Consider the following 25,142-nt stretch of genomic DNA (forward strand, 5'->3'; position numbering starts at 1 on the left):
CCAAACATTAATGTCTATTCTAATTCAATGTCATATGAAGAAATGAGAGGTGTGCGCTCTGACTGTGTTTTGGCTTTAATTAGCTGTAAAGTAGTTGAGTTAGGTAACAGTTTACATTCTCATTTGCACTCATGTCACATTTTGTCAAAACCATTTTGAAAACTTACAAACTATTTAATTGTGATTTTAATTGAACTGCTGATTGCTTGCCCTTTCCTGTGAGAAGCACTACAGAGCTCTGTGGTACAAACCAACTTGTTTTTTGTTTTTTCCATAAGCTGTGTTTGCAGTGACCACAAGCTGACGCACAGGAGAGCTAAAAGGGGATGGGGGGCCTGACATACACACAACCACAAGGCAGGTGTGAAAAAAACATGAGACTTAACAGCATATGGAGGCTCAGGATTGTGAAATTCTACGCCAATAGTGGATACCAATAACAATGTGTGTTAGTGTTTATGTCCCTTTTGTGCCAGCTAAACAAAGAAAAAAACTGTTTTAAAGTCTTTCAGCCCTTCATCACATTATCTTTGAATGAGCACCAATTTAATGATACAAATTTATGAAATAGCCTTTAATATGACCTTCTTCGACATGACAAAAATGTTTTTTGTGACTGTTTCAAAAGCCTTTTCAGCCTGTTTACTCAATAAGAATATTTTGTCAGTGTTTACATAGCCCAATAATATTTTTTGTGTGTGAAATATAAATGAAATGTAATTAAATGTGAATGTATTAGAAAAAAGCTGGAAAATGTCAAATCAAATATAAAATAAATAATAAATACAAACATAAACCGGGCTAGCTTTCACCTCTTGTGCTCATACAGAATGTAATGTTCTTTTGTTCTCTAAGCACAAACTGGAACAACGGCTTCTTTACAAAACTAAAATTGGCCTCTTAGGAAAAGTCTTCCCATACAGAGAGCCTCACCTTCTGAATAATAATGATACATGTTTTTAATCACTAGTACATCATAGCCTACTATTTGTAAGATGAATGTTTTCTTCATAAGAATCTCTTTCTTGTTGCAGCTCAAGTCTATTTCAATTGCTCATGTGTTGAAATTGTTGTCATACACATCTCAGACACCCTCACGTAGTCCTCTCAACACCAATTGCATCATCTAGAAAGCACAGCAGAGACTGTATTTTCTGAGGCATCTTAAGAGGTTTATTATGAGCACTGAAACTCTTGTCGACTTTTATGGCTGTACCACTGAGAGCGTCCTGACAGGCTGGAGACAAAAGGAAATCCCTAAACGTTATGAAGGACACCAGCTACCCCGCTCATGTTCTGTTCTTGCTTCTTCCATCTAAAAAAACATGACTGGAGCATCAAATCACACACCACCTGTCTCTCTAATAGCTTCTTTCCACAAGCAGTCAGTTTGCTGAACAGCTGCTGCACATGTTTACAAAATATACATATGAATGCATAGTCTATTCAGGTCTGTAGTGGGCTTTTTTGGGATGCTGTGTCCTTTGTGTTAAGGCAGAGAGCCTAATCCTAACCCTTCTCTAGGTATTTGCAGAGTGGGCCATGCCTCACCTGTTCATGCCCCTGTATGTGATCAGCTGTCTCTCTACCATGTCTCTATCCATCAGCATCAAGTGGAGCTGGTGCGCATTGTTTAACATCTTCATGAAAGTAGCAGTCCTCATAGTATCTATATCCAGTTTGTTTACAGCCTCTAATAATACTGTTGTCTGTTAAACAGCGTGATCTGCGGCAGCCTCCTCGCATTAAAAGTTCTCTCAGGGCTCTCACCGGGGGCAATCACGTCGGCAGCCGATGCCTCTGATGAGCTGACTTCTACTGTCAGTTGTTCAGACAGGGAGAGGAGTGTGGTAAAGTTTTCAGCTAATCCCCACTGGTGCGCATTGAGGGTTGCAGTGAGGTTGTAGTCTGCAAGCATATGTTTCAACTGGATCTGAACAGCGTGCAAACTCAAGATGGCAAGGATGGAGCGTTCGGGTATCTTCCACATTCGAAATCCTGTACTGGCAGAATTTGTTCTTTCTCAATGTCCTTTTTTTTTCGTGGGGTTTTTGGCTTTCAGGTAATCCTTGAACACTTCATGTCTGCTTTTCAAATGGCCAATGAGATTTGATGTGTTAAAATTCTAGCCTCTAGTACCTCCTCTTGAAATGTCACTAGCACACATCATACAAACTGCATATCTCTGATCTTTCTCCCACCAGACTCACATTTTCTGTCCCTTTTATTTGAAACCAAACTATACACATACACAGCACCCATTGCCCTCTTATGTCATGCCAGAGTCATGTCCAGCCAGTGGCTTCTTCTCTGAAACTGCAGCTGGGTAGGCTACTGTTGTCCGAGTCAGATCATTAATAACCAAACACAACATTTAGCCGGCTCAACACTGATATGACATGACACAAAAACATCGGTCACTGCCATTGGGGAATGTCATCTTATCTGCTGATAGGCCAGTGGCAGTCAACAAGGTGAATATTGAGTGATACCAGTGTTCTGCTGTTAAACTGGTACATCCCTAAAACAGAAAACGGCGAAAAGGCTGCGGTTTGCCTGCTTTTCACACCATTACACACTCCAATCTGGGCTCAAGCTAAATGAGTACGTGCTTGATGCTTTTGCAAATCCCAACACTGATAGAAGCAATCTAATACATTTACATCGTAGGCTTTTGGGCTGATGCTCTTTTCCAAACTGATGCTTTAAGCTCATTCCACTGTTGCAGCCATTGTAAGTCCCTCCAGATAAGAGCATTAGCTAAATAGCTCAAATGTAAATGTATTTGATTATTCTAATCACTGCCGGGCTTCGCCTGAGCATCTGCGACTTAGGTAGTGTTTTCTCTGTGATTTGTTTGGAGCTTGGATGGTCAGAATAGCGTTGAGTAACTTGGGTCTGGATTGTGTTTCCTAGATGAGTCATTTTTTCAGCAGCAGGAGTCAAACAGCGTGGCAGCTCTTTGCTTTTCTGTTATACGCCTGTGAAGGACAGCAAGCATGTGTAGCAGATCAGCAGGATGTGATAATGGATCTGTGTTAGTACACTCAGTATAATGTATGCATCACTGTCAGGAACTTTGAAAAGAAAAGTTAAAGGAGGCATTGAGTCAAAAATCAATTGCTGAGGAGGTGCGTTTACAAGCAGGAGTCACATGTCAGTATGAAACACTTTGATTAGGAAGCTCCTGTGTGAAGTGTCAACAGTATCAACATGAGGCAGAGCCATTAGACTGTCTCCTCTGCTGTCAGCAGCCCCTCCATCTCTCAGCCTCCTCACTGCTGGCAGGGTTTTGATTTTGTTCCTCCCTTCTGGGCCAAGCATTCCGCTGGCTGTGCTATTGTCTGTTTCCTCTGGGCCTTTTTTTACCGCAATATCACATCCCTCTAGCTGGCTGCATGACTGGCTGCTCGACTGGTTGACTCTTTCAGCCTGTGTGTGTGTGTGTGTGTGTGTGTGTGTGTGTGTGTGTGTGTGTGTGTGTGTGTGTGTGTGGTTTCGTCTCCCAACAGGAAGTGAGAAAGAGTGTGTCAAGAGCTCCGGAAGAGGGAGGTGTGTGTGTGTGAGGCTGCTTATTTGTGTGAAGTTGTGTGTAAGAGCATAGATTTGCTATGGTTTATCACATTATTATGGAAATTTAAAAAAGGTGAAGACAAAATGCTGAACAAGTATATTGCTCCACTTAAAATAAATTAAATCCAGGTGTGTGGGTGTGTGATGGTCATAGTGATTGTATTATCTACTTTATCTACACGTCCCAGTTTTTTCCTAACTTTTGGATTATACAGATGGACAGATAAGGGGATGAAAAGAACACAGAGAAAAAGATAGAAGCAGAAAACTATAGATTAACATACACAGGGAGAGAGAGAGAGAGAGAGACAGCAAAAGAGAGAGAAAGTACAAGAGAAGGCAAGTAGAAGAGGAAAACAGACTCAGCGTGGGCAGAGAGGCAGAAAAAGCAGCCAACTTGTGGTGCAGGAAACAGCAGCAAACATGAATTTCCACAGGCCTTCATCGCAGAGACAATGCTGCTCATTTAGTGCACCAAGACCTGCAAGAGGTGTGATATTACCTCAGTGGACTTTCAGTACCACAAACGTACTTCAGAGCGTCCCCTTGTGCGTTTATGCCAGTAATGTGTTTGTTTTGGAGCCTGCGTGCAGCTGCAATGCATGAATGTGCGGGTCATGTATGTTCATGTGAGGATAACGTCATCTGTACACTTAAAAAAAAGGGGAAGTGTCTCTGTAATTTTGTGAGGCTGCATGGGCATGTGCCCCTTTTACCACGCAAGCAAAAGCAAGTGTCTTTTTTTGGTTTCACCACAGAAAGCAGATAATTGTAAGGTAATGCAGATGAAATATGTGTGTGTAACTATACGGTACCTTCACATTTCTCCAGGATCTGCACCGTGTCTCCGATTTCCAGCGGGAGGCCGTGCTGGACGGTCCCTCGGAAACTGGCCAGCACTGAAACAAAACCAAAAAAAACACACCCACATCAGTTTTTTTGTGTTTATGCTGAGTTAGAAAAAGGTCCTGAGACATGAGCAGAGTGATAAAAGAGTAATAAAAAAAAAGCTGCTAGAATATCAGTTTAAAAATATAACCCAGAAAGAGGAGGCGCAATCAATAATCTGTGTAGGTGAACTTAAATCAAAGCTTGTGAAATCTCTATTTTTCTGCACATACTCAAAATAGTAAAACCTTACATAAATACAATCTTAATCTACACAGATTATATGGAGTGTTATTTTTGCTTTAAGGCACAAACAGAAGTGACTTTTGTCAGGTTAGCGAGGACAGCTACAGCAAATGCAGCCGTCCGCTCCGTCCTCAGCACACAGGGGTCATAAATCATTTTGCATGATGCAGCGATAGAAGGAGCAGGCTGTATTTGATTCAGCATGAGCTGTTTACTATAAGCGCTTCTTTTCCTACTGAGAAGCAAGCCAGCAGACGACCTCAGAGACACGTACATGTGGTTAAATACCATCTCTGACGATTTCTAGACATCTATGACGACCCCTTACTTTATAGTTTATTTGATGAAAGCTGATAGAGCAGACGCAGAGGAAACAAGGGAGTGGTGCTATATATGAGAAATATACAGAAATGTCACGTTTTTTTATGTTTTGTGATTCTCAAATCAAAGCAACATAGACAGAAACCAGAGGTAGAGAGTTATTTAAAGGGACATTGCACCAATTTTACACATGAAGGTCGTAAGGTGTGCTGTCAGACTGTGAAAACAGTGGGAGGGCTGCTTTCTCAAGTCTGAAAAATAACCCCTGGTGATGTCAATGGGTTTAATTTGAATTGGACTAGAAAATGACAGTAAACCAGGGTCAGAAACTGCGGGGGCGTGCAGTTTGAAAGACATTTGTTGAGTTGAAATACGAAAAGTACGAGGGGGTTTTTTGGAGCTAAAAGGGAGTAAATAACAGGATATCTCAGCCTCTGCAGTGCCACTCGTTTTGTAATCTTCCCCACTTTGGGGTCCCCTGACATTTAAGAATCGCATGTATGTATGTATGCATATATATACATAAACATATTGAGTTGAGATGTCTGTTTATACAAGTTTTGAAACAAAAGCTAAAAGAAACAAGAGATTAAATGGGGACACAGAGGCAGAGAAATGCTGCTGATCCATTAGCAGTGAACAGTACTTTGAGCTGTGAGAGTGTAACAGGCAACAGGAGAGGCAGTTGACAGCTCTTCATGATGCGCTTTAAAAAAGAGCTGTGTCCCACTGACACACACACACACACCAAAAAAATTAACCCACACACTTAAACCTGCATGTACATATAGATATGTCAATCACTGTGCCCTGATGTTCCCACTGCAAACACAAGCACCCACTGTTAAAATGTCCACACATGTTCTCTCTGCAGCTTCACAAACTCACACAAGTAGCCTATTCAAACAGCAACAAGCACACTAACACACACAGATATGCATTCACACACACGGAGGGAGAAAAAAAAAAAGACAGCTTCACTGGGATTTGGAGTGGAAACGTATAACAAGAGTCCCTGCCATGCAGAACTGAGAGGGATCCCGCTCCAGCTAAAGTGTTTAGAGAGAATTTCATTTCTCCTGCCAACAGGGCTCGTCCAGCGTACCTGAACGCACCGTCCAAACAGCACTGGGAGTGTTTCCTCGTGCTGCACAGGGATTATATTTAATCCAGCCAAATTTAAAAACACACACAAAGTGAATTCGCACCCAGACAGCACTGAGTACAAGCACTGCCTGTATCTCAGAATATATAACATTCAATACTTTATATAAAAAACACAATTTGATTAGAATTTGGGTGATTCAGATATTGTTTGAGTTTGAGCATTTCTGTTATTGTGCTACTTTCTTAAAAAGGCACTCTGGTGCATAATCAGCAGCAAATTTACATTTTCACACCTTTTTTCCAGCACTTTCTTGAGCATTCCTGAACTAGACTCAATTTGGATGCATAAAGTATTTAAATTTGGTATTTAAAAAGTAATTTAAAACAAAAAGCATCTGGGTATTTGTTTGTTGGAAATTGTCCAAAACTAAAATAATTACTTTTATAATACACTAAACTGCACTCAATGAGAAATATCAGCTGCACATCAGAAACCGACTGCCAGAGGTGTTTCATTTGTAGTTTGACTCTTTTTCTGGCACAGTAGACCACTACCCAACAGAGGATTTAGCTGAATTACCCATCCACCCACTGTTTCATGTTGACATAGAGTACAAGTCTGCTGATGAAATCAAACAGCAGCGACACACTCTGTACTGTCAGTAAGTGTGTGTGTGTGTGTGTGTGTGTGTGTGTGTGTGTGTGTGTGTGTGTGTGTGTGTGTGTGTGTGTAAGTCTGTGTCCTTCTGCAATTTATGTTGAAGCTCCGCCAACTCCTTGTTATCCCTCGAGCAGCAAAAACACTATCTTTACAAAGGATTTGTCACAAGTGCACATCTGACTTTGTAATGCATTCAAAGACCAACCACTTGCGCACACACACACACACTCACACACACACACACACACACACGAAAAAACCTTGAAACTTTTTTTTCTAATTCATTCAAAGCCCTATCAGTCACACACACGCATGCACGCACAGAAGCAATCACAGCAAACACGCTTGTGACCAATGCATGAATTAACCAAGTGACTTCCCCAGCTGCAGTCAACTAAATTATTCAGTTTCAAGTATTCTTTTTTTCTTTTTTTTTCTTTTTTTCTTCTTCTTTTTTTTCAACATTCTGCTGTGCAATGAAAGCATCCCCCGCCTGTCGATCCACAAGCCAGCTGCTGTCTGTCTGTCTGTCTCTAACTGCCTGTCATGCGTCTGGCTCTGACTATCTGTCAGTCAACTATGTGGGCCGGCCCGACCGCCACATGATGCACTGAGGAGAGGGGAAAGGTGCTCACTCTACAGGGAATCGATCTGTTGTTGTTTTGTCGGGATGTGTCCCATTACTTCCAAAAAAAAAAAAAAAAAGAGAGAACAGCGAGTACAAATGGGGGGGAAAGATGCCGTTCATGGCTGCTCAACCACACAGCTGCAGCAGAGTGCAAAAGTGCAGGCGTAGCAGGGGGAAAATCCTATAAAAGGACGGATGGCACACGTGCTACTTAATATGACACGTCTAAGTGGATGCCACTGATGCATGAATATACTATTGCATAAACTGAACAAAACCAGACCTGCTGATGCCCTGATATGACACACACACACACACAGACACACACACTGTATTTCTATTGAACCTGTTACATCTAGTTTCCAGATGGCCTGCCCTGACCAGCACTTGAGCCACCAAAAGGCAAACTCTGAACCAGTCTGACACAAACACACACACTCTGCAACACCGTGTGACATCGTTGCCTGGTTCACTGTGAGGACACTGCTATTCTAGACCAGACTATCATGCCCCTGAAACTAGACATTACACAAGGATGGCAGCCGGGCAGAGTCATGTGCACATGGATGAGCACAGAGGAACACAAATGACAAAGAGACGGGAAGGGAGAGTATGTATGTCAATTTTATCAAGAGACAACAAGAGAGATGAATGAATGGAGAATGACAAACGCATCGACAGAGCAACAAGGAGCAGATATAAAGGCTAAAATAAAAATTGTGTGGGTCACTGGTGGAGAGTTGGTGGTTTGACATAGATCGAGAGTGTCATAATCCTTTCACTGACAAAAGTTGTGGGTTTGTGCGTCTGTATGTCTCATATACAGAAGTGGAGCCAATCAGATTAGCTATTAGCTCTGATCAAGTTGCTCATCAAACTCATCACTGGTCACAAAGTATTCTGTGAAGCTAAGAGATGGACATGTTTGATGCTTGGTTGGTCCACCTGCCAACCGTTGGTCCACACTGAAATATATCAACAACTATTCAAGGGATTCACATGAAATTTGGTACTTCTTAGGATGAACTTTTGCAATACTCTGACTTCATTAAGCACCATAATCAGGTTTTATTTGCATGCTAACACACTAAATGAAAATGGTAAACTGGTGAACTAGCAATTATCTTAAAGCAGTACTGTGCCTAAGGACATCCTCACTCACAGGCTGTAGACTCTTGCTCAGTGTTACAGTGTATTTCTACCTAAATGAATAATGATTAACCAATTAACAGATTATAATCAACATAAAATAAATCAATAATAACTCTGAAGATTAATTGTTTACTTTGGAAGCAAAAATTGTAAAATATTTTTTGGCTCCAACTGGCAGACCTACTGTATGGACTCCTGGCCAAAGAGGTTCACTGAAGATGCCATCACAGTATTTTGGAAAGGTTGCTCTTATTTTTGACAACTTATAGACTCAATGATTAATTTAATAGTTTTTAAAAGCAGGTGGTAGATTCATCAATAATGAAAATCATCATTAGTTGCAGACTGCACCCAGAAATCTGACTAAACAAAAATGCACTGAAAGCACATTAATTATTCATTTCAGACCTGGTGAAATGAAAAATACATTTTCATAGTTTTCATCCTGTGTCCCTGTTTTAATTCTTCATTTATGTCTTGTCATGACTCATCCTGCACTCAGGGGCGTTCACTAAAGCATCCAATCTAATGTCACTTTGGGCGATTAGATTAGCCACATTGCTCATATCAAACCACATTTCACCACTTGTGGGTTGTATTAACCGACAGAGGCATTTTCATTTCTGAATCAATGTGGCTGTGCTCTAACTCATTGCTCATTCACCTCCCCTCATCCTCTTCCTGATCTAACAACAGGTCTGGGTGTGTGTGGCGTCAACAGTCCTCTGTAGCTCCATATCACGCTAAACTCTCAACTACTTTTCTTGCAGCCAAATCAAATGCTAAGAATTTGATTGAAATCCCCCAAATATTGTGTTTCACTGGTAAATATGTCACAGTAGAGAAGCTAAAGACACTCTAACGTTTGTGTCACTGAAGACTTTGACTGACAGCGATTTTGTCTGAGGTCAGAGGTCGCATTTCAATCTTTTTAATACGTTCTCACCTTAATCCACGACTTTGTGTGTTTGCTTTGATTGCCAGTTCATTCTTCTGAGGGAGTCAAGAGACCCCAAGAAGGTCTACAGGCTGGGATTAGGCTTACGTGTGTTTTAGGCTGCCACTTGGAAGTGGAGGCTTGTCAAACCGTGTTACATTTGGTTTGCTCTGCGCTGCGTCTAAGCTCCTTAGAAGAACAAACACTGCCACGGGCCTCGAGTGAGAAGAACATCGGGGCTCGCTCGCTCCTTCAAGAAACAGCCCCTTCAAAAGGCGACGGCTGAACGAGGAAGGTGTAACGTCGCCGATAAAGGAGTTGATATCATGTCGCTGCTAGACTCAATTTTACAGAGATTTTACCATTAGAGTAAAAACCAACATGCAAGAAAAAGCATGAAGATGCAACTGATCTCTTTCTCGGAGCCTGCAGCTTTTGTCAGCATTTTTTTTTTTTTTTTTTGCATTAAGTAACAGCAAATTTCATTGAAAGTGCTCATTAATGTGCTTTTTAACCTCATTAGCCTGACCCTTTCTTCTCTCTAACTGATCTTACAATGATTCACGCGTATAATCCACTCCCACATGTTAATTATACAGCATTTATATCATTAATATGCTAATTTGACAGCAAGGCAACTGGTGGCACTCCACTGGCCTCCATTGCTGCCAAATGTAGGCATCATGAATATTTCATTCCTGTGTGGGAATATACATGTGAACATTATGAAACATGAACATGCAAACACCTACTGTGTCTATGAGGATGTACTAAGATCACAAGGGAAGGTTAATTTTATTGAGGGGAAGAAGATTGTGCCAAAAAAATGCCAAAATGGGGAAGTAACACTTGTTTCATTCTCACCTGTTTACAAGATGATCACTTTCATAAACAGTTAAGATATAGAAGTGAGAGTTATCTACACTAATATAAAACCTCTTCACTTCCTCATGAGGCACATTCACTGTCCAAAAAACCATAACACTGTCAGAACTGTATGAAGTGCCCTTTATTTTAGCAACGTGACTAAAACATTCCCTCTCAGACCAAAACTAGCTGAGCTATGTTTTGTCTAAGCCAACTCTGCACACACTGTGTTCCTAACCCAAGGCTTCAGGCATTCATCTCTCTATGTGGTGAAGTAAAAGGGGCTGAAATCCATCCATGTCATGCCAAACAAGCATACTTCTCCCACCGCCTCATGGATTGGAGGCCGCCAAATGTGGTTACCAACACACGAGGACTTACTCAGGGCTCTTGTACGCTGAGAAAATCCAAACCACAAAGACGTGTTTATGCATATACGGAGAGCACAAACACACACGAGTGATAACAGAGGGGTCTGACAGCCTGAGTGTGAGCTGGAGAGAGATTAAAGCAGTCGGTGCGCGCTCGTGTACATCCCCCGCTGCAAAAAGAAGGTGATTTCTCTGGTTTGAGCTTGGCATGCTGGGAAGTGGCATCATGCATTTTAAAGCGAGGGGAATCAACAGGGGTCGGCCAGCGGGAGGAGAGAGGAGGCAGATGTCTGAAAGTAGCTGTGCTGAGAAGGCCTTGAACAGGACTCAACTTGGCAGTTGTGCGCATGGAAACAGACAAACACACACACACACAGGTCTGATAGGCAGAGCAGACAAAAGCCAGGCCGGCAGAATCACCCAGGAGGAACGGCTTTCATTTCGCCTTCTCCATTGCCGGCCGCCAGGTTCTTTTCGTCTCCTTTGTGTGTGTGGAGATGGCGACCTAACCGCCAGCACAAAAGCGCTCACTAGCGACAATGACCCTTCGCTCAAATCAGATTGGAGGAGAAGGAGCTTTCACAGAGCTGTGAGGATTTTTTTTAAGTGGCTGCATGACAAAAAGTGCAGCTCAGAGGACAGCATCATCTCAGCGTTGCTTCAACGTCGGAGAACTATTGTGAAACCTTATCTTATGCTTGAAAGTAGACCAAAATAAACACACGCAAACAGACAGACACTTATTAAGAGAAGGTGTCTGTGAACTCCACAACTCAAACATGATTAGCACTCATGAACCTGTCATAAACACAAGCCCATACTTAGTCACTTCACACTTTATAAATGAAGAGCTGACAGTGGTTCACATGGGGAGGGAGGGGGTGTGGATTTAAAAAAACACAATATATTTTTATCATTGGTGCCATCAACAGCTGACGAGACGAGCAGATTATGCCTCGGTCACAAAGTGCAGAACAACAAAGGCACAGAGTGCGATCAACAAGAGCAACAATCAATCTGTCTGATGAGGCCGGGGCAGCAGAAATCATAAATGACTCAGATTAAATAGGAATATAGGTCAGTGCGCTAAAGCCTCACCTCACCTCATTCCCAGGCATTAATCTGACTATGTGGTTGGTGTGTGTGTGTGTGTGTGTGTGTGTGTGTGTGTGTGTGTGTGTGTGTGTATGTGGTTTTAAAAGCTAGCTAAGTGCATCATGCATTTGATAGCCAACTGATGCCAAAGTTGAGATGAGATGATTATAATAATCCTCTTGAGAGGATTTATCTCACCTGCATGAATGTGTTATTTTTTCCCCCCTCATCTGGACTATTTATCTTTGGATTACAACATCATTATTTCTGTTCATTATCTCACCGTGATGGCTTAATAGTCAAGGATCAATGCTCATTCTGAAGGAGTCGTTATACACAAAACTCATCTTCTCAACAGCTCAGCGCTCTCACGTCTTTGTAGTGAATAGTTAGTTAAAGTCAGTGGGGTGAATGATAACATAAGGGACACTTCCTGTGACTGGCTAGAATGGTATTCCTGCCAGCTCGGATTTCGGGAAGTGATCGGATGCCAGCTTTCCCTGGAAGACAAGAGGACGCCCGTCGAGCCAAGCCATGATTCAACTTCAGTGTTTTTAATCTCTGTGAATACAAAGAGCGCCAAACATGTCAAGCGTGAAAGCAAATTCATTACCCTCATCGAGTATGTTTATTTTCTAAAGAATAGATCTAGTTTGTTACAGCTAATCCTATTTTTGTAGTTTTGGCCACGATTTCTCAGTTATGATCCAAGTCATTGCTGATCAACAGAGCCAGAAACACTGACTTGTTACCAATGAACCAGGAGCTGTAAAGATGAATCCATTAGAGCTGACAGGTAGCTTATTGATCCGACTGCCATTCCTGCATCATCAGCGCAACGTGGACCCACATGGGGACATCACATTCAAGTGACTGACAGCAAGTCATGTTGCACTTAAAGGTTCTCTGATTATGAGGTTGATTAGAAAAGACTAACACTTCATTCCTTTTACCACTTACAGGGAAAGGCATAAAGTTTATACAACTTTTTAATCAGGAACTGCCAATATCCATGGCATCAGACAAAAACACTGACATGTACAAGTGCTACCATTATCAGCAAATGATTCACATTAATATAGACGTCACTTATAGGTTTGGCTTATGGACAGCTCACAGCTAAAGGATTTAATACTTGTTTAGATTTTGTTATATCACATAACATATCTGAGCTTCAAAGCAGACCCAGCCCAACTGTTTCAAGCTTACTCAGTACGGTAGTTTGCTCTGAACCAAACAGGTAAAGTGTGAAATCACCCCATAGCATTTTACTTGAAGACAAAACCACATGTGACCGCATCAAAATTCCCTCACTGCACAACCAACTGGGTGTATGCCCATAGTACCCAGTAGTATTATGTGTTCAAAGTTGAAGCAGGAAGCTGGTCTGTGAACTGTGAACCATTTCTCTTCCAAATCAGTTAAGACAACCTGAAATGTGCTTCCTTTATCATCTGACTGCTTGATGCCTCTTGCCCCATCAGACATCTTTTTTTAGCAATGCTGCTGTGTTCCATCACAGAAACGATGACCTGTCATGAAAATAAGACCCAGAATTATCTCTTAACTTATTTTGTAGTTAGTGGAGATCTCTGGCAGATCACATGAGACCTCTCACACTCATAACACTTCAGCTACAAATGCAGGGAGCTGCTGCAGCTTTGGAGTGTTTGGATTTTTCAATAGCAGCTGTAGTCACGCCGACACCAGTGCCTACACATCCTCCCACCCCACGGAGAGAAAGATGGAGAGAGTGGAGGAAGAAAGAATGGCTAAAATATACAGCGGGAAAGGAGGCGAAAAATTTAAGGGTGTGGGTGTGGCTGATGAGAGAGCGATAGAAGGAAAAAGAGTTGGGGAGACAAAGAGATACTGTTGAGAGAGAACGAGAGCAGCAGAGTGGAATAGCAGAGAGGAGACTGCAGCTCCCACTGACAGATGGAGAGCAAGAAAGAGAAGGAGATGAGCAGAAAAACATCTGCTTTTCTTCCTCCAGGTATAACGGTTGAAAGTGGGAGTGTCAGATGAAACCAACTGCATCAATCTGTTTCTCTCTCATTCTGACTCACTGCAGCCTCTCCACCTCCTTTCTATTCCATCTATTTTACCTTCCATCAATCTCTCTCTCTCTCTCTCCTCTCTCAGGGGAGAGGAGGTGCGACTGACCTCTATCTGCACTTCAGGCTCTTTTGGATCAAATTACAACAAATTATGCACTTGCGCTGCAGTGGCACACGAGAGCGTAAACACAAAAGTGACAGGAAATCAACGTAGTGAGGGAACATGTGAGTGTGTGTGTGTGTGTGTGTGTGTGTGTGTGTGTGTGTGTGTGGCTTGCATAGAACCCGTGCACACGTGAATGCTGCGAGTATGCGCAAAACACACATGTGGGGAGGTTTGTGACGCATCTGGAAGTGTCTGATATCATATCTCACTGACAATGACATCAGAATCACCACTGGTAACAAAAATGAAAATAAAATATACACACATTGGTTTTTATTGCTTCGGGCCGTGTAGCAGTCAGGTCCACGCTGAGGATGATGAAACTGTGATGAAAAAGTGATGAAACAAAATCCACCAAAAAACAGCATCCGTGGTTTTATCTCGCAGCTCTGGCCGGGTAAATATCAAACACTGAAGTTGTGGCATTTAGAAGAAAAAAAAAAAAGGGAGGGAAAATGCTGCCCAGAGGTGAAGTTAAATCGATGGGATTGTATCAGCAGAGCAGGTAATGGCTTAGTTCAGATTTTTATTTGTGTTACGCGCCTGTCAGGAGACTGAAAACGTGGCGAGACAGGCTGAGCGTAGCCCAGAGCCACAGCCTCGAGCCTGCAGACACACACACACACACACATACACACACACGCGCTAGTGGGGTTTGTGCTGACTGAAGAACAAGTAGAGGAAAGACTGGGTAAGGAAAAGGTAAAGGACAGATGAAGACAGCAGAGACGGCGAGACTGACAAACAAAAGCGGCAGTGAGAGACAAAAGAAAAGAAGAGAGACAGGATGAGAAGGCCAAACAGAAAGAGGAAGAGAGAGTGAATCAAAAGGTGAGAGGCAGGAGAGATAAGTGGCTGTCAGCTCTCGTGCATCTCACTTCACTTTTGTTTGCCCCCGCTGGGTGTCAGCACGTGGGGGGGGAGAGGGGGGGCTCTCCCGGTCGGCTCAGCGACCTACAGCAGGGCCAGAGGAGGGAGATGGAGAGAGAGAGAGGGGGAAGCTAAGCACATGAGAGTCAAGTGAATTGAGAGGGAAGAGAAGAAGAAGAGGTGATGATGACTGCATGTGAAGTGATACATAGGAGGGATTCAGTGGTAGAAACAAAAACATTCACAAAAGACACCTGCAATTCATACACTCCCACATTTTTATCTTTTTAACAGAACGTATACTTTTGTCAGCCCCGAGGCTTCCACTGTGATGACAGCTTCAAGTACAGAATGTGCAATAAAACTACTGAAACTTAGTCACTTGACTTGTTGCTCAATAAAAAGGCGCAAACGTCAGAGCAGCTCTGGAGACATATGACAAAGTGGAGCAGATCAGAAAACTGCAAAGCTCCATCCTGTTAGGTAACATTAAAGGGCAGTGATGTATGCAAGAGAGAAAAGGAGACATTGTCACAGCAACCACAGCAAACACTACAGTCAATACCTTTCCATAGAGACACAAGCATTTAGTCCAAATACTCTATAATTAAGTGTGCGGTTGTCAACACAAGTACAGAGAGGTGACAGATCAAAGGAATTAAAATATCAGTGTCTTTTGAAAGATTGATGTTCACCCCTCCAGAAGAGTTTCAGAGATCTATGCCAGGGCTTAGGCAGCTGTCCCAATCTGCATGTCTACTCAAGAGTTTAACAAAGATTAAGAGCGCCTGCTATTTAAACAAACTGATCAAGCCAACTGATTTTCAAGGCTACAGTTCCTGTGCTCATGTAAACTCAACCAGAAAGGATGATGGTAAGGAATCGGAGAAAAAAAGGCCAAAGATGCTGCTGTGTGACATTATGAAACACATCATCATTGCATAATTCAAACATCTGGATGCTGCATCAATCCATAAAATGCTGCTGTATTACACGAAGGCAACTTTTGTGGGAATGTTCAGTCACAGATTACAATGTCCTCTATACAGTGTTCCTCTTTTCAAATTACTATGCTTGTCCTGTTCAGTGAGGATTATCAGGAATTCTTGGCAGTGGTGCAGATGCCACGTCTGCTCTTCTATGATCTATTTTATTTATTCTCTTATCTTGTTTGTATTTACATTTTAAGGTTCATTCAAAGAGCATTTCCTTAGTTTATTTATGTTTTTGTACTAATCTTTAATCTGGGTCACAGCAGGAGAACTGTAATTTTTTATGCTTTTATAAATTAATAAAGTGGACTTTGAACACTAAAGAGGGTTTTTAAGCCTGAGGATGATACAGTACACGGTCTGTGCATCTCCACGTTTGAATGATGCCTCTCATTTGTACACTCAGCGTGTGTTGCTGTGTTAATGTGCTGGTATCATACCATTTGATTCTGTCGTATCATACTGGACAGCTGGTGCTTATCACCTCATTAAAAAATGTTTCCCCCACTCCACTCTGATGAAAAGCATGCTGCTCCGCATGCATACAGTATCTCAGCGGGCACACATGCATGGAGATTGCGCAGATAGGGGCAACTGGAAGCACACAATACGCACACAAACACACCCACACGTGTGTTGTTGGTGTGGAGAGCTTGGGGTGGGGGGGGGTGCATGTGTAGCCCAGCATCTCTGAATCAGCACCGAGCCGTGAACAGCCATATGGAGGCTTTCTTTCTTAGGAAAACCCGCTGGATTGTTGCACAACAGTAGCCAGAGAAGGGGTTACATTACATTTTATTATACACAGATGCGGGCTGACTTTTGTACACTGATTTGTTGTTAAGGCAACATACCGCTGCATCATCGCTGCCACGCTCACGATTGCAGGGTACGAGCCGTGACACAAAAGCCCACAGAGGACAAGTGAACTTCCAGCACACACAGACCACCTCCGAGCTAAAATTAAAAGTATTGTTGAGCGTTGCTCACTGCAGAGGAGATCTATCCATGTATCAAGGCACACATAAACACATAGATGCCCTTAAAAGGGTAATTTGATCATGCATGCATGATAATTAAAAGGCAGCAATGCTCTATAGCTCTCCAGGGTTTAGGGCTACGGGGGGCAGCAAGGAAATGAAAAGTGAGATTTTACAGTTTCATTTTCTGTGAAAAACCACAGCCTGGCCTCTTTCTGTGTACACACACATATGTCGGTGTCTGTGTGGCTTCATAATGCGTCTGTATGTTTTCAAACGTGTGTGTTTGTGTGCTAAAGTGCACTCATGCCAGCAGTGTCTAAACAAGCCTAAACAACAGGCTGTGTTAACACGGTCCCTATGGACAGGCAGGCTTCTGCTTCATCTGATTAGCAACACTGAGCCCAAGGGCTACACAAATGACACACACACAGAAGGCAAAGATGGCAAGAAGGGTTAGACTGAGAGTTGGGTCGATCAACAAAGGTCGACAGTAACGGTGACGGTGAAGAGATGAAGGAGTGAGACTTTTGGGAGACTGGGGAGGACAACAACATTTAAATAAGAACAGATCATTTGAGGAAGTTAAAAAAAAGAAAGAGGATGATCAGGGGAGGAAGAGAGACCCTCAAGATAATTGTCAGCAGAGGACCACAGGGTTAATATTGACTTCAACCCTATCAGCCATTTTCATCTCATTAGCGCAGCCGATCATAAGTCTTCCATTAGTGATGAGCCTGACCATACGTGTCCCTTTGAAGCACAAATATCACAGAGTCGAGGAGGAAACGACCCCATGCCGCTACTGCTAAATGCTAAGCCTCCCAGGAGACGCAGTGAATGGAGTGCAAAGAAAAAGACAAAGAAAGTGGGAGAGGAGGGAGAAGAGTTGATGACAATGTTGATGACAGGGTTGAAGCTGGAGATGAAGACAGCACGGAGAGTTTTATTTAGACTACTTTGCTGCAAACAATAGTAAAAAGAAGTGTCGCAAAAACTGATGAGAGAGAGAAAATCCCAGCAGACTCGTAGCCCAAATGCTGCACAGTCATTACTCTATACGTTCTCCTCACATCCTGGCCTAGTAGCCGAGATAAAACAAAGAGCTCAGTGACAAGCATCAGTGAGTGATTCCAGTCAGCGGGGAGTGTATGAAGAGCGAGAGAGTGAATGAAAAGACCACAGTGTCGGGGGGGGGGGGGGGGTCTGAGCTGGAGGGCCAGGTTTGGATGTGAGGGGGTATAGGATTCGCCGAGTGAGGTCGAGACAAAGGAAGGACTGAAACACGCTTGGTCACGCAAACATGACATGGCGTGAATACAGTATGCGGGCTAATAAGGGCGCACACACGCTCACTGCCAGACGGTGATAGCCTCCGAGCACAGCCAGGGCAAATTGAAGACACTTGACTTCACAGGACGTGGCAGTGTGCAGTAACTCAGAAACAGACACACACACACACACACACACAGAGGTTCCACTAAAAGACACACAGATGGCAGGTGCTACACAAATACAAGCCACTGGAGCATACCTTATTATCAGCTAAGCCAGCCAGTCAGCTAGCCAGTCACTGCCTCACAAAAGGAACCAATCTGCAGCTTTGAATACAACAGCACCCCTTAACATGAGCAAAAGAGGAACTAAGCTAACAACTTAAAAAGGAATCCTGTGAAGCAGAACGCTCAGCAAACCAAATGGAAGCTGGAGTGAAATGAAGGAAATACGGACCACTAGACTGGACAGATACCTGGGGGATTGATTGTTTCATGATAAAGACATAGATTGGAAACTCAACAGTGTGTGTTTGTGACAATGTAAGACCAGCTTTGAAAATATACCATATCACACTAGAAATGATCTGCAGTAGTGATCTCTGGCTAGCTACTAAAAGTGAAGGAGTACTGCTTTTCATAGCTTACAGATTGGTATCTATTACAATCTGCAGAACTGTTACCAATAAGAGTTTTTTTTTTCCCGAACGTATTAAAACAAAGAGGCATTCAATGGCCGTATTTACAAAGTACAAAGTGCACCATTGGGTATCAGGAAATTCTGAGCAAACAGCAAAAGTTCTGCTGCAAATCCTTCCACCGCTACAGTAGAAAGAGCCGAGCAAAGACTACAATGGAGCTGAACTAACAATGACGAGACAGCGACAGTGGTGATGGGGGGGGGGGGAACTGAACCGAGATATATGACAAGTACGGAATCTGTCATCTAACCCAAAGCCCTCAGATTATAAATAACATGTTTTCATGTGATATGCATTCCGCTTTCCACGAGCCACAAGATATGGAGAATGAATGAGTGTCAGTGTGTGTGTGTGTGTGTGTGTGTGTGTGTGTCTACATTGGCACTGATTCTCATTCTTTCCTATGAAAACAGCTTCACACACTAAAAACTGAAAAAATGAGGGTTGGATTCTGTGGCTTACTGGGCTGCCAGTTCTACCAACATCTGCTATGACTTGAGATCAATACACACACACACACACACACACACACACACACACACACACACACACACACACACACACACAGAAATATGCAAGTCAGACTAGGAAAGAAAGTTTTGACATAGGTATACACACATAAGCCCACATGACATGCTGATTTGCTGAAACCTACAGTGACTTTCAAGCAGAATTTTCCCTTCCCACAAACATACAAGGAGGCTGTATTAAAAATATATGAAGGAAATCATTTGTGTATGCTAATGGGTTTCTTCAGAAAATGGGTTTCCTTCCTTATAAGTGCTTTGGTCACCTTTCATGTCAGGAAATGTAGGCCTCAGAAGGCAAAAAAAGAAGAGTTCTCTCATGCTCATCCACAGTCTTCATAAACAAGAGTGAAACTGAGAACAAGGGCGGGTGGCTGGTTGCAAATGATTCCTGAAGAGCAACCTCTAGAATGAAGCACTTTTTTGGGTGCTACCAAATGTATGGCCTCTGTGTGTTTCTGTGTGTGTGTGTATGTGTGTGTGTGTGTGTGCACGTGGTCGGACATTCCTGCAGGGCTAAGGGGTTCAGCTGTCGTCGGGGGCTATTTTCCTGTGTGCTGCATGCCATTGGTGGATCAAGGAGGATTATTCCTGGGATTGGGAGAACTTTGGGCATACAGTAGAGAGAGAGAGAGAGAGAGAGAGAGAGAGAGAGAAAGAGAAAAGAAGCAATGCGGTTTGGAACGGCTTCGCCCAGGAATCAAAGTCGGAGCTGTGTTTGTCAAAGCAAACCACGTAGGAAATCACACAGCCAAGAGCCACACTGAGAGAGAGACACAGAGGGAGAGGGAGAGAGAGAGCAGCCACTCAAGCCATCTCACGCCATAAAAATAATTAACCGATACTTGACTGTCACACAAGGAAATCCCTGGTGCCTGCTTTGAATTTTGCTTTAGCTCCCGGAGCTGCTTCACACTCTTGCCTTAATCTTGTCCATTACTGAGTCTACATCAGTGTGAACAAAGAGGCTGCTCTCCAATTTGTTTTATAATGGCTCTCGTCCTGTCAGGGACCCCGAATGGATGAGATTCCCCAATTCCCGTACACACATCCTCCAGATTAAATTGGGAGGAGAAGGAGCTGTGGCCAGCTAAGGGCCGGCTAAACCAGGCTTATTCAGATGTAGAAGCAAAGACAGAGCGGCAGGCTGATGGACGGAGTCAGAGAGCCACAGTGTCAAACTGATGGCAGTGCTCAGCTAATTTGCTCGTGCTCAGGTCCACACAGACTAAATCAATAGAGTAGAGTAAGAAAGTTGGAGGGGGCGATAGGAAAAAAAAAAAAAAACGCCCCAGTTTCCTGATTTAGGTCAACAGCAGTTGTGTGCACCCTCTAAAGCTGTCTGTAATTAAATAAAACTAGTTAAAAAGTCTGCAGGAGCTGTGAACTTGAAGGGGGGGAGAAGAGGGAGTAGATGAGAAGAAGGGGGAGGGACAAGGCTAGAGTGATTAATTTCATCTTAGTTTTTCTCCTCCCACAGTTGCGAGCGAACACCGTTGTACAAAGTAGAAAGGTAACCTCATTTGTGTGCCCATTCAACGCCTGGCGTTCCCTGCGGGGGTAAAGAAAGCGTAAAGATTCTAATGAGCTACAGAGAGAGTTCCTGAAACACAAACGGGCAGATAGAGACACGCTGGGACGGTGCTCTGCCAGCCTTGGCAGCTAAAGCTCTGAGGAGGAACTCCATGTGGACCATCAATTGACAGCCCGTCAACACATCTTCTGTGACTGTCTGATTCTCCCCGCCTCCATCTCTCTCTATCTCCTCCTCTTTTTTCCTTTTCGTTTCCCCTCTCGATTCATATTCTGTTGTCGTCTTTTTCTTTTGCACACTATTCAGCAACAACGCTAGGTCAAAAACTAGTATATGGCTGGACTGTGTGTGAAACACTGGAGGGCGTTAAATTTGAAATGATGGAAACAGGAAGTGGCGACACAGGGTGACCAAGCCCCAAGAAGTGTGCCGGGCTATTTTACTGAAGCCAATTTGATGAAGGGCTTTTCTCTATACCAAGTATGCCATGTTCAGACTCAAATTCTCCATCATCACAGCCACTTGGTGCGAAATGTTTTATGGGATGCTTGCCCGTCCCAAGCTTAGGATGACCAACGGTGTAACTTCATCCCTGAGTCTGTGAGTCTGTGAGTGAGGGAGTGTTCTCAGGGACAGACATTTGCATTTATAGCGCTGGTTTCTGTGGTCCAGCCAAAAAAAGCCTTGTTTTGGATACAGCACTATACAGTATGTTAAGGATGCATCAATGCAACAACTATCATTATCAGAGAGTTTGTCAAGTCATTTTTAAATAAACCTGCAGTATAACAGAAATTGACTCTCTGACAACATTTCAACATGTTGTGCTTCTTGAGCTGAAACGATTAGTCAGTGAGTCAATCAACAGAAAATTAATTAGCAGTTCATTCAAATCAATTACTCATTTCATTTCTCAAACTGAGATGCCATAAAATTCTGTGGTTCCAGCTCCTCCAATGTGACAACTTTCTTTTATATTGCTGTGTATAGTGCTAATCTGACAATTTGCATAGATAGTTGGATGTAAAAAGCTAAATAAGTACATTAGTACTCCTTTGGGAATTTGTCATAGGCGTTTTTCACTTTGACATTTTATAGATAAAACAATTCATACAGTAAATAAATCAAAAATGATAATAATTGATCTGCGTAAACCCATTATGCACCAAATATGACTTAATATGACCATATTTCTACATTTATTTTCATACAAATATATCACTTTCTGCTAAATGTGAGCAGTTACATTGATGTTTAATGCAATGCACTGCACTACAATGCCATGTATTACATCAGACAAAACTCTGATGTAATACATGACATGATACATAACATTACATGATATGATTAAAAGTCTGACACAGAACACAAACTCTCAACCATGCTGTGCAATTCCCTCCTCCCCCGATGAGCTTAACCTATCTGCTGATTATGTTTAGCTTTATAGATTTAGGTTAGGTTAGGTTTGAGGTTAGGGGAGGCAGCTTGACAGCCTGACAGCATTGCTCTGCCTGAGAGAGGCTAGTGAAACTAAAAATAGCATTGTTTTAAAACACAATTTAAAAACTTCAAATAAGACAAAAACTGCATATTACTAAACGGATCAATGCTTAATTGGTAATATAAAAGTTTTGTGTTGATCAATATTGAGATGGAAATATCAAAGGCTGGAGATTGTCATTAATATATTCATATGCATTCATATATCACTGCATGTTAGTGTATCACAGCCATAAGCCTTAATATGCTCTGTCAGACCCAGCCACTGCCACCCTGTATGTATTCCTGGGTGGTGATGGTAAAGTTACTGGTGCATTAGGACAGCCTGTGCAAAGAGGATTAAGGCTGCAGTCCAGATGAGGGTCCGGGGGGAGCTTACGGGTGACGCATCACCACTGATGATGCCTGGAAACATTCCCCTACAAATCAATGGCCTGGTTCCAATCCCGTTCAATCACTGCCACCACTGCACTAACCTCTGAACTCGATACAAGCTGGAGGAGATGCAGTTGCAGAATGTTAAGCTATGTCCAATTGGGTACATGCCTGCACCTGTAGATATGAGGATGAAGTAGGTGCTGGTTCAGAGCTGAATTTTGAATATGTGTAGTCCTGGTAGCTGCCCACTGATCAAATGCCTGCTCAACAGAGACTGCTTCACATTTGATGAATATCACAAACCAGGGCAACAGCAGCATCATCAGCCGTGCTAACACATATGTCAGAAGTGTGTGTAGTGCAGCATGCTCTATTTGTGCATCAGTATTTTTAGCATCACCATACTCATTATGTCAGCGTGGCACAGAGCAAAAAGGCCCGAGCTGGTCTGAAGGACAGGAAAGAAGACAACTTACGGTTCCACCTCAACTCAGGCATGCAAGCCACTCGCATGTATCCTGGCTGTGAAGAATGTGTTTTGCTTTCCGCTACTCCAATTAAATGTATTTTTGAGGGTGATGGAAAACAAATACGCCTCGTTTCACTGCGGTAGCCACATACCAGCAAGCTTTCGAGGTGCTGCGAAAACAACGGCCAGAGGATGGGATTCATGTTTCAAAGACGGGAGACATAAATCACTGATGTTAAGCTATCCCCCTCACTACTCTTTCAAGTTAAACTAATGAAACAACATGAAAGTGTCTTCCTTCAAAAAGCCCTATGTGCTCAAAGACTGAAAGATGATACTGGACTTTGTGATGACCTTCAAGGTCAAAATGGAAGCAGTGACAGGTCATTAGGCTGTAGATAAATAGGTAGGAGGATACGTGATCCAAAAAGAGATTTCCATTATTGATCCATTAACAGCAAAGATTACTCTAAGGCAAAAATACTTCTGGTTGAGTTGAATGCTGTTTTTAAATTCAGGTGCCCTTGGGAGCGAAACGGAACCACCACAATCTCACTGCATTCTGTCACTTGACCAACAAACCCATCTGGATCTTTCTCAATAAATGCCAGTGAAATGTGGACACATGCTAACTGGCACCCAAGCTTCTATACTATTTCCATGCCAGCATTTGTATACATTATCAGAGGCCAGCTCTCAACACAAATTGCTTGTTAGCAAGAATAGCCGGGGGCCTCACGAGGTATGAGAAGCCTCAAGTGAGAGGGATCACGGTTTGTGCCCATGTTGTGCACATAGCCAAAATACATGCACACAATCCATTTTCTTTCCTGTCATCTTCTTTTCTGCACTGAATCAACTGCCCGAGGTGTCCATCCGCCATCCTCACCCAGGCCCGAGTGCTTTTACTCCCCACACAATGGCTCCCACAGTGGGGGTTTTTCCCTCGCATTTCCCCTCTCGCCCACACAAAGGGGATCCATTTCAACTGCTTTTAACAGCACCACTTTTAACTTTTAGGTCTTCACTCCTCCCCTGAGGGCAAGACTGGTTGAAGGAGGAAAATAAAAAAAATACACCAGGTGGATGCTTAGAGAGGTTAAAAGCTAATCCCACAGTGGTTTGATGTTGTCTTTTTTGGTAACGCCTGGCTAGGGGAAGAGAAACTGATACCAGTTCCTGGTGTGGCTCTAATTCCTGGCTGTGTTGCTATCTGAGAGCTGGTCAAAACATCTCCTGAATAACATATGATTTGGGTTCTTATAAAACGAAACAGTTCAATATTTTGGGAAATATGGTTATTCAATCTTCTTATCTAACAAGAGTTAGATAAGAAGATTGAGACCACTCTCATCTCTACACTAAATATGAAGCTAGAGCCAGCAGCTGCTTAGCTTAGCATGAAGACTGGAAGAAATGGAACAGCTAGCCAGGGTTTTTTTGTCTTAGTGTATTGATTAAACAAACAATATATAATGTTTTATTACATTAATACGAGCCAAGCTACCCATTTCCCCCTACTTCCACTCTTTATGCTAAGCAAAGCTAATCGGCTGCTGGATGTAGCTTCATCTTTTAACATACAGACAGAAGGGTAGTGTCAAAGTTCCTGTATAACTCTCAGAAAGGATGCAAATACGATATTTCCAAAAATGGGAACAACATGTAAATCGTAGAACTCATAAACATATAAAGACACATGATCAACATGAAAACTGTATGTTGACTCCATCTCTTCACTCTTACATGAGAAGAGAAGAAAAACCAAGCTGAATCAACAGAAGGAAACCTCTGTGCAACCTCCAAAAAAAAAAAAAAGGAACACAAACAAAGCAAATCAAGCCC

At 42.7% G+C, this 25,142-nt stretch overlaps 1 protein-coding gene across 1 annotated transcript in view; it reads right to left on the minus strand.

The window, feature by feature from the left end:
• Nucleotides 1-25,142, minus strand: part of dock4b (dedicator of cytokinesis 4b) — a 111,748-nt gene that overhangs the window by 76,895 nt on the left and 9,711 nt on the right. Inside the window, exon 2 of the mRNA XM_053313912.1 lies at nt 4,389-4,472. Coding sequence (XP_053169887.1) covers nt 4,389-4,472 — 84 coding nt within the window. The remainder of the gene's footprint in view (nt 1-4,388; nt 4,473-25,142) is intronic.

Source organism: Scomber japonicus, chromosome 23, assembly GCF_027409825.1.
Source record: "Scomber japonicus isolate fScoJap1 chromosome 23, fScoJap1.pri, whole genome shotgun sequence".
NCBI classification, from domain to species: Eukaryota; Metazoa; Chordata; class Actinopteri; order Scombriformes; family Scombridae; genus Scomber; species Scomber japonicus.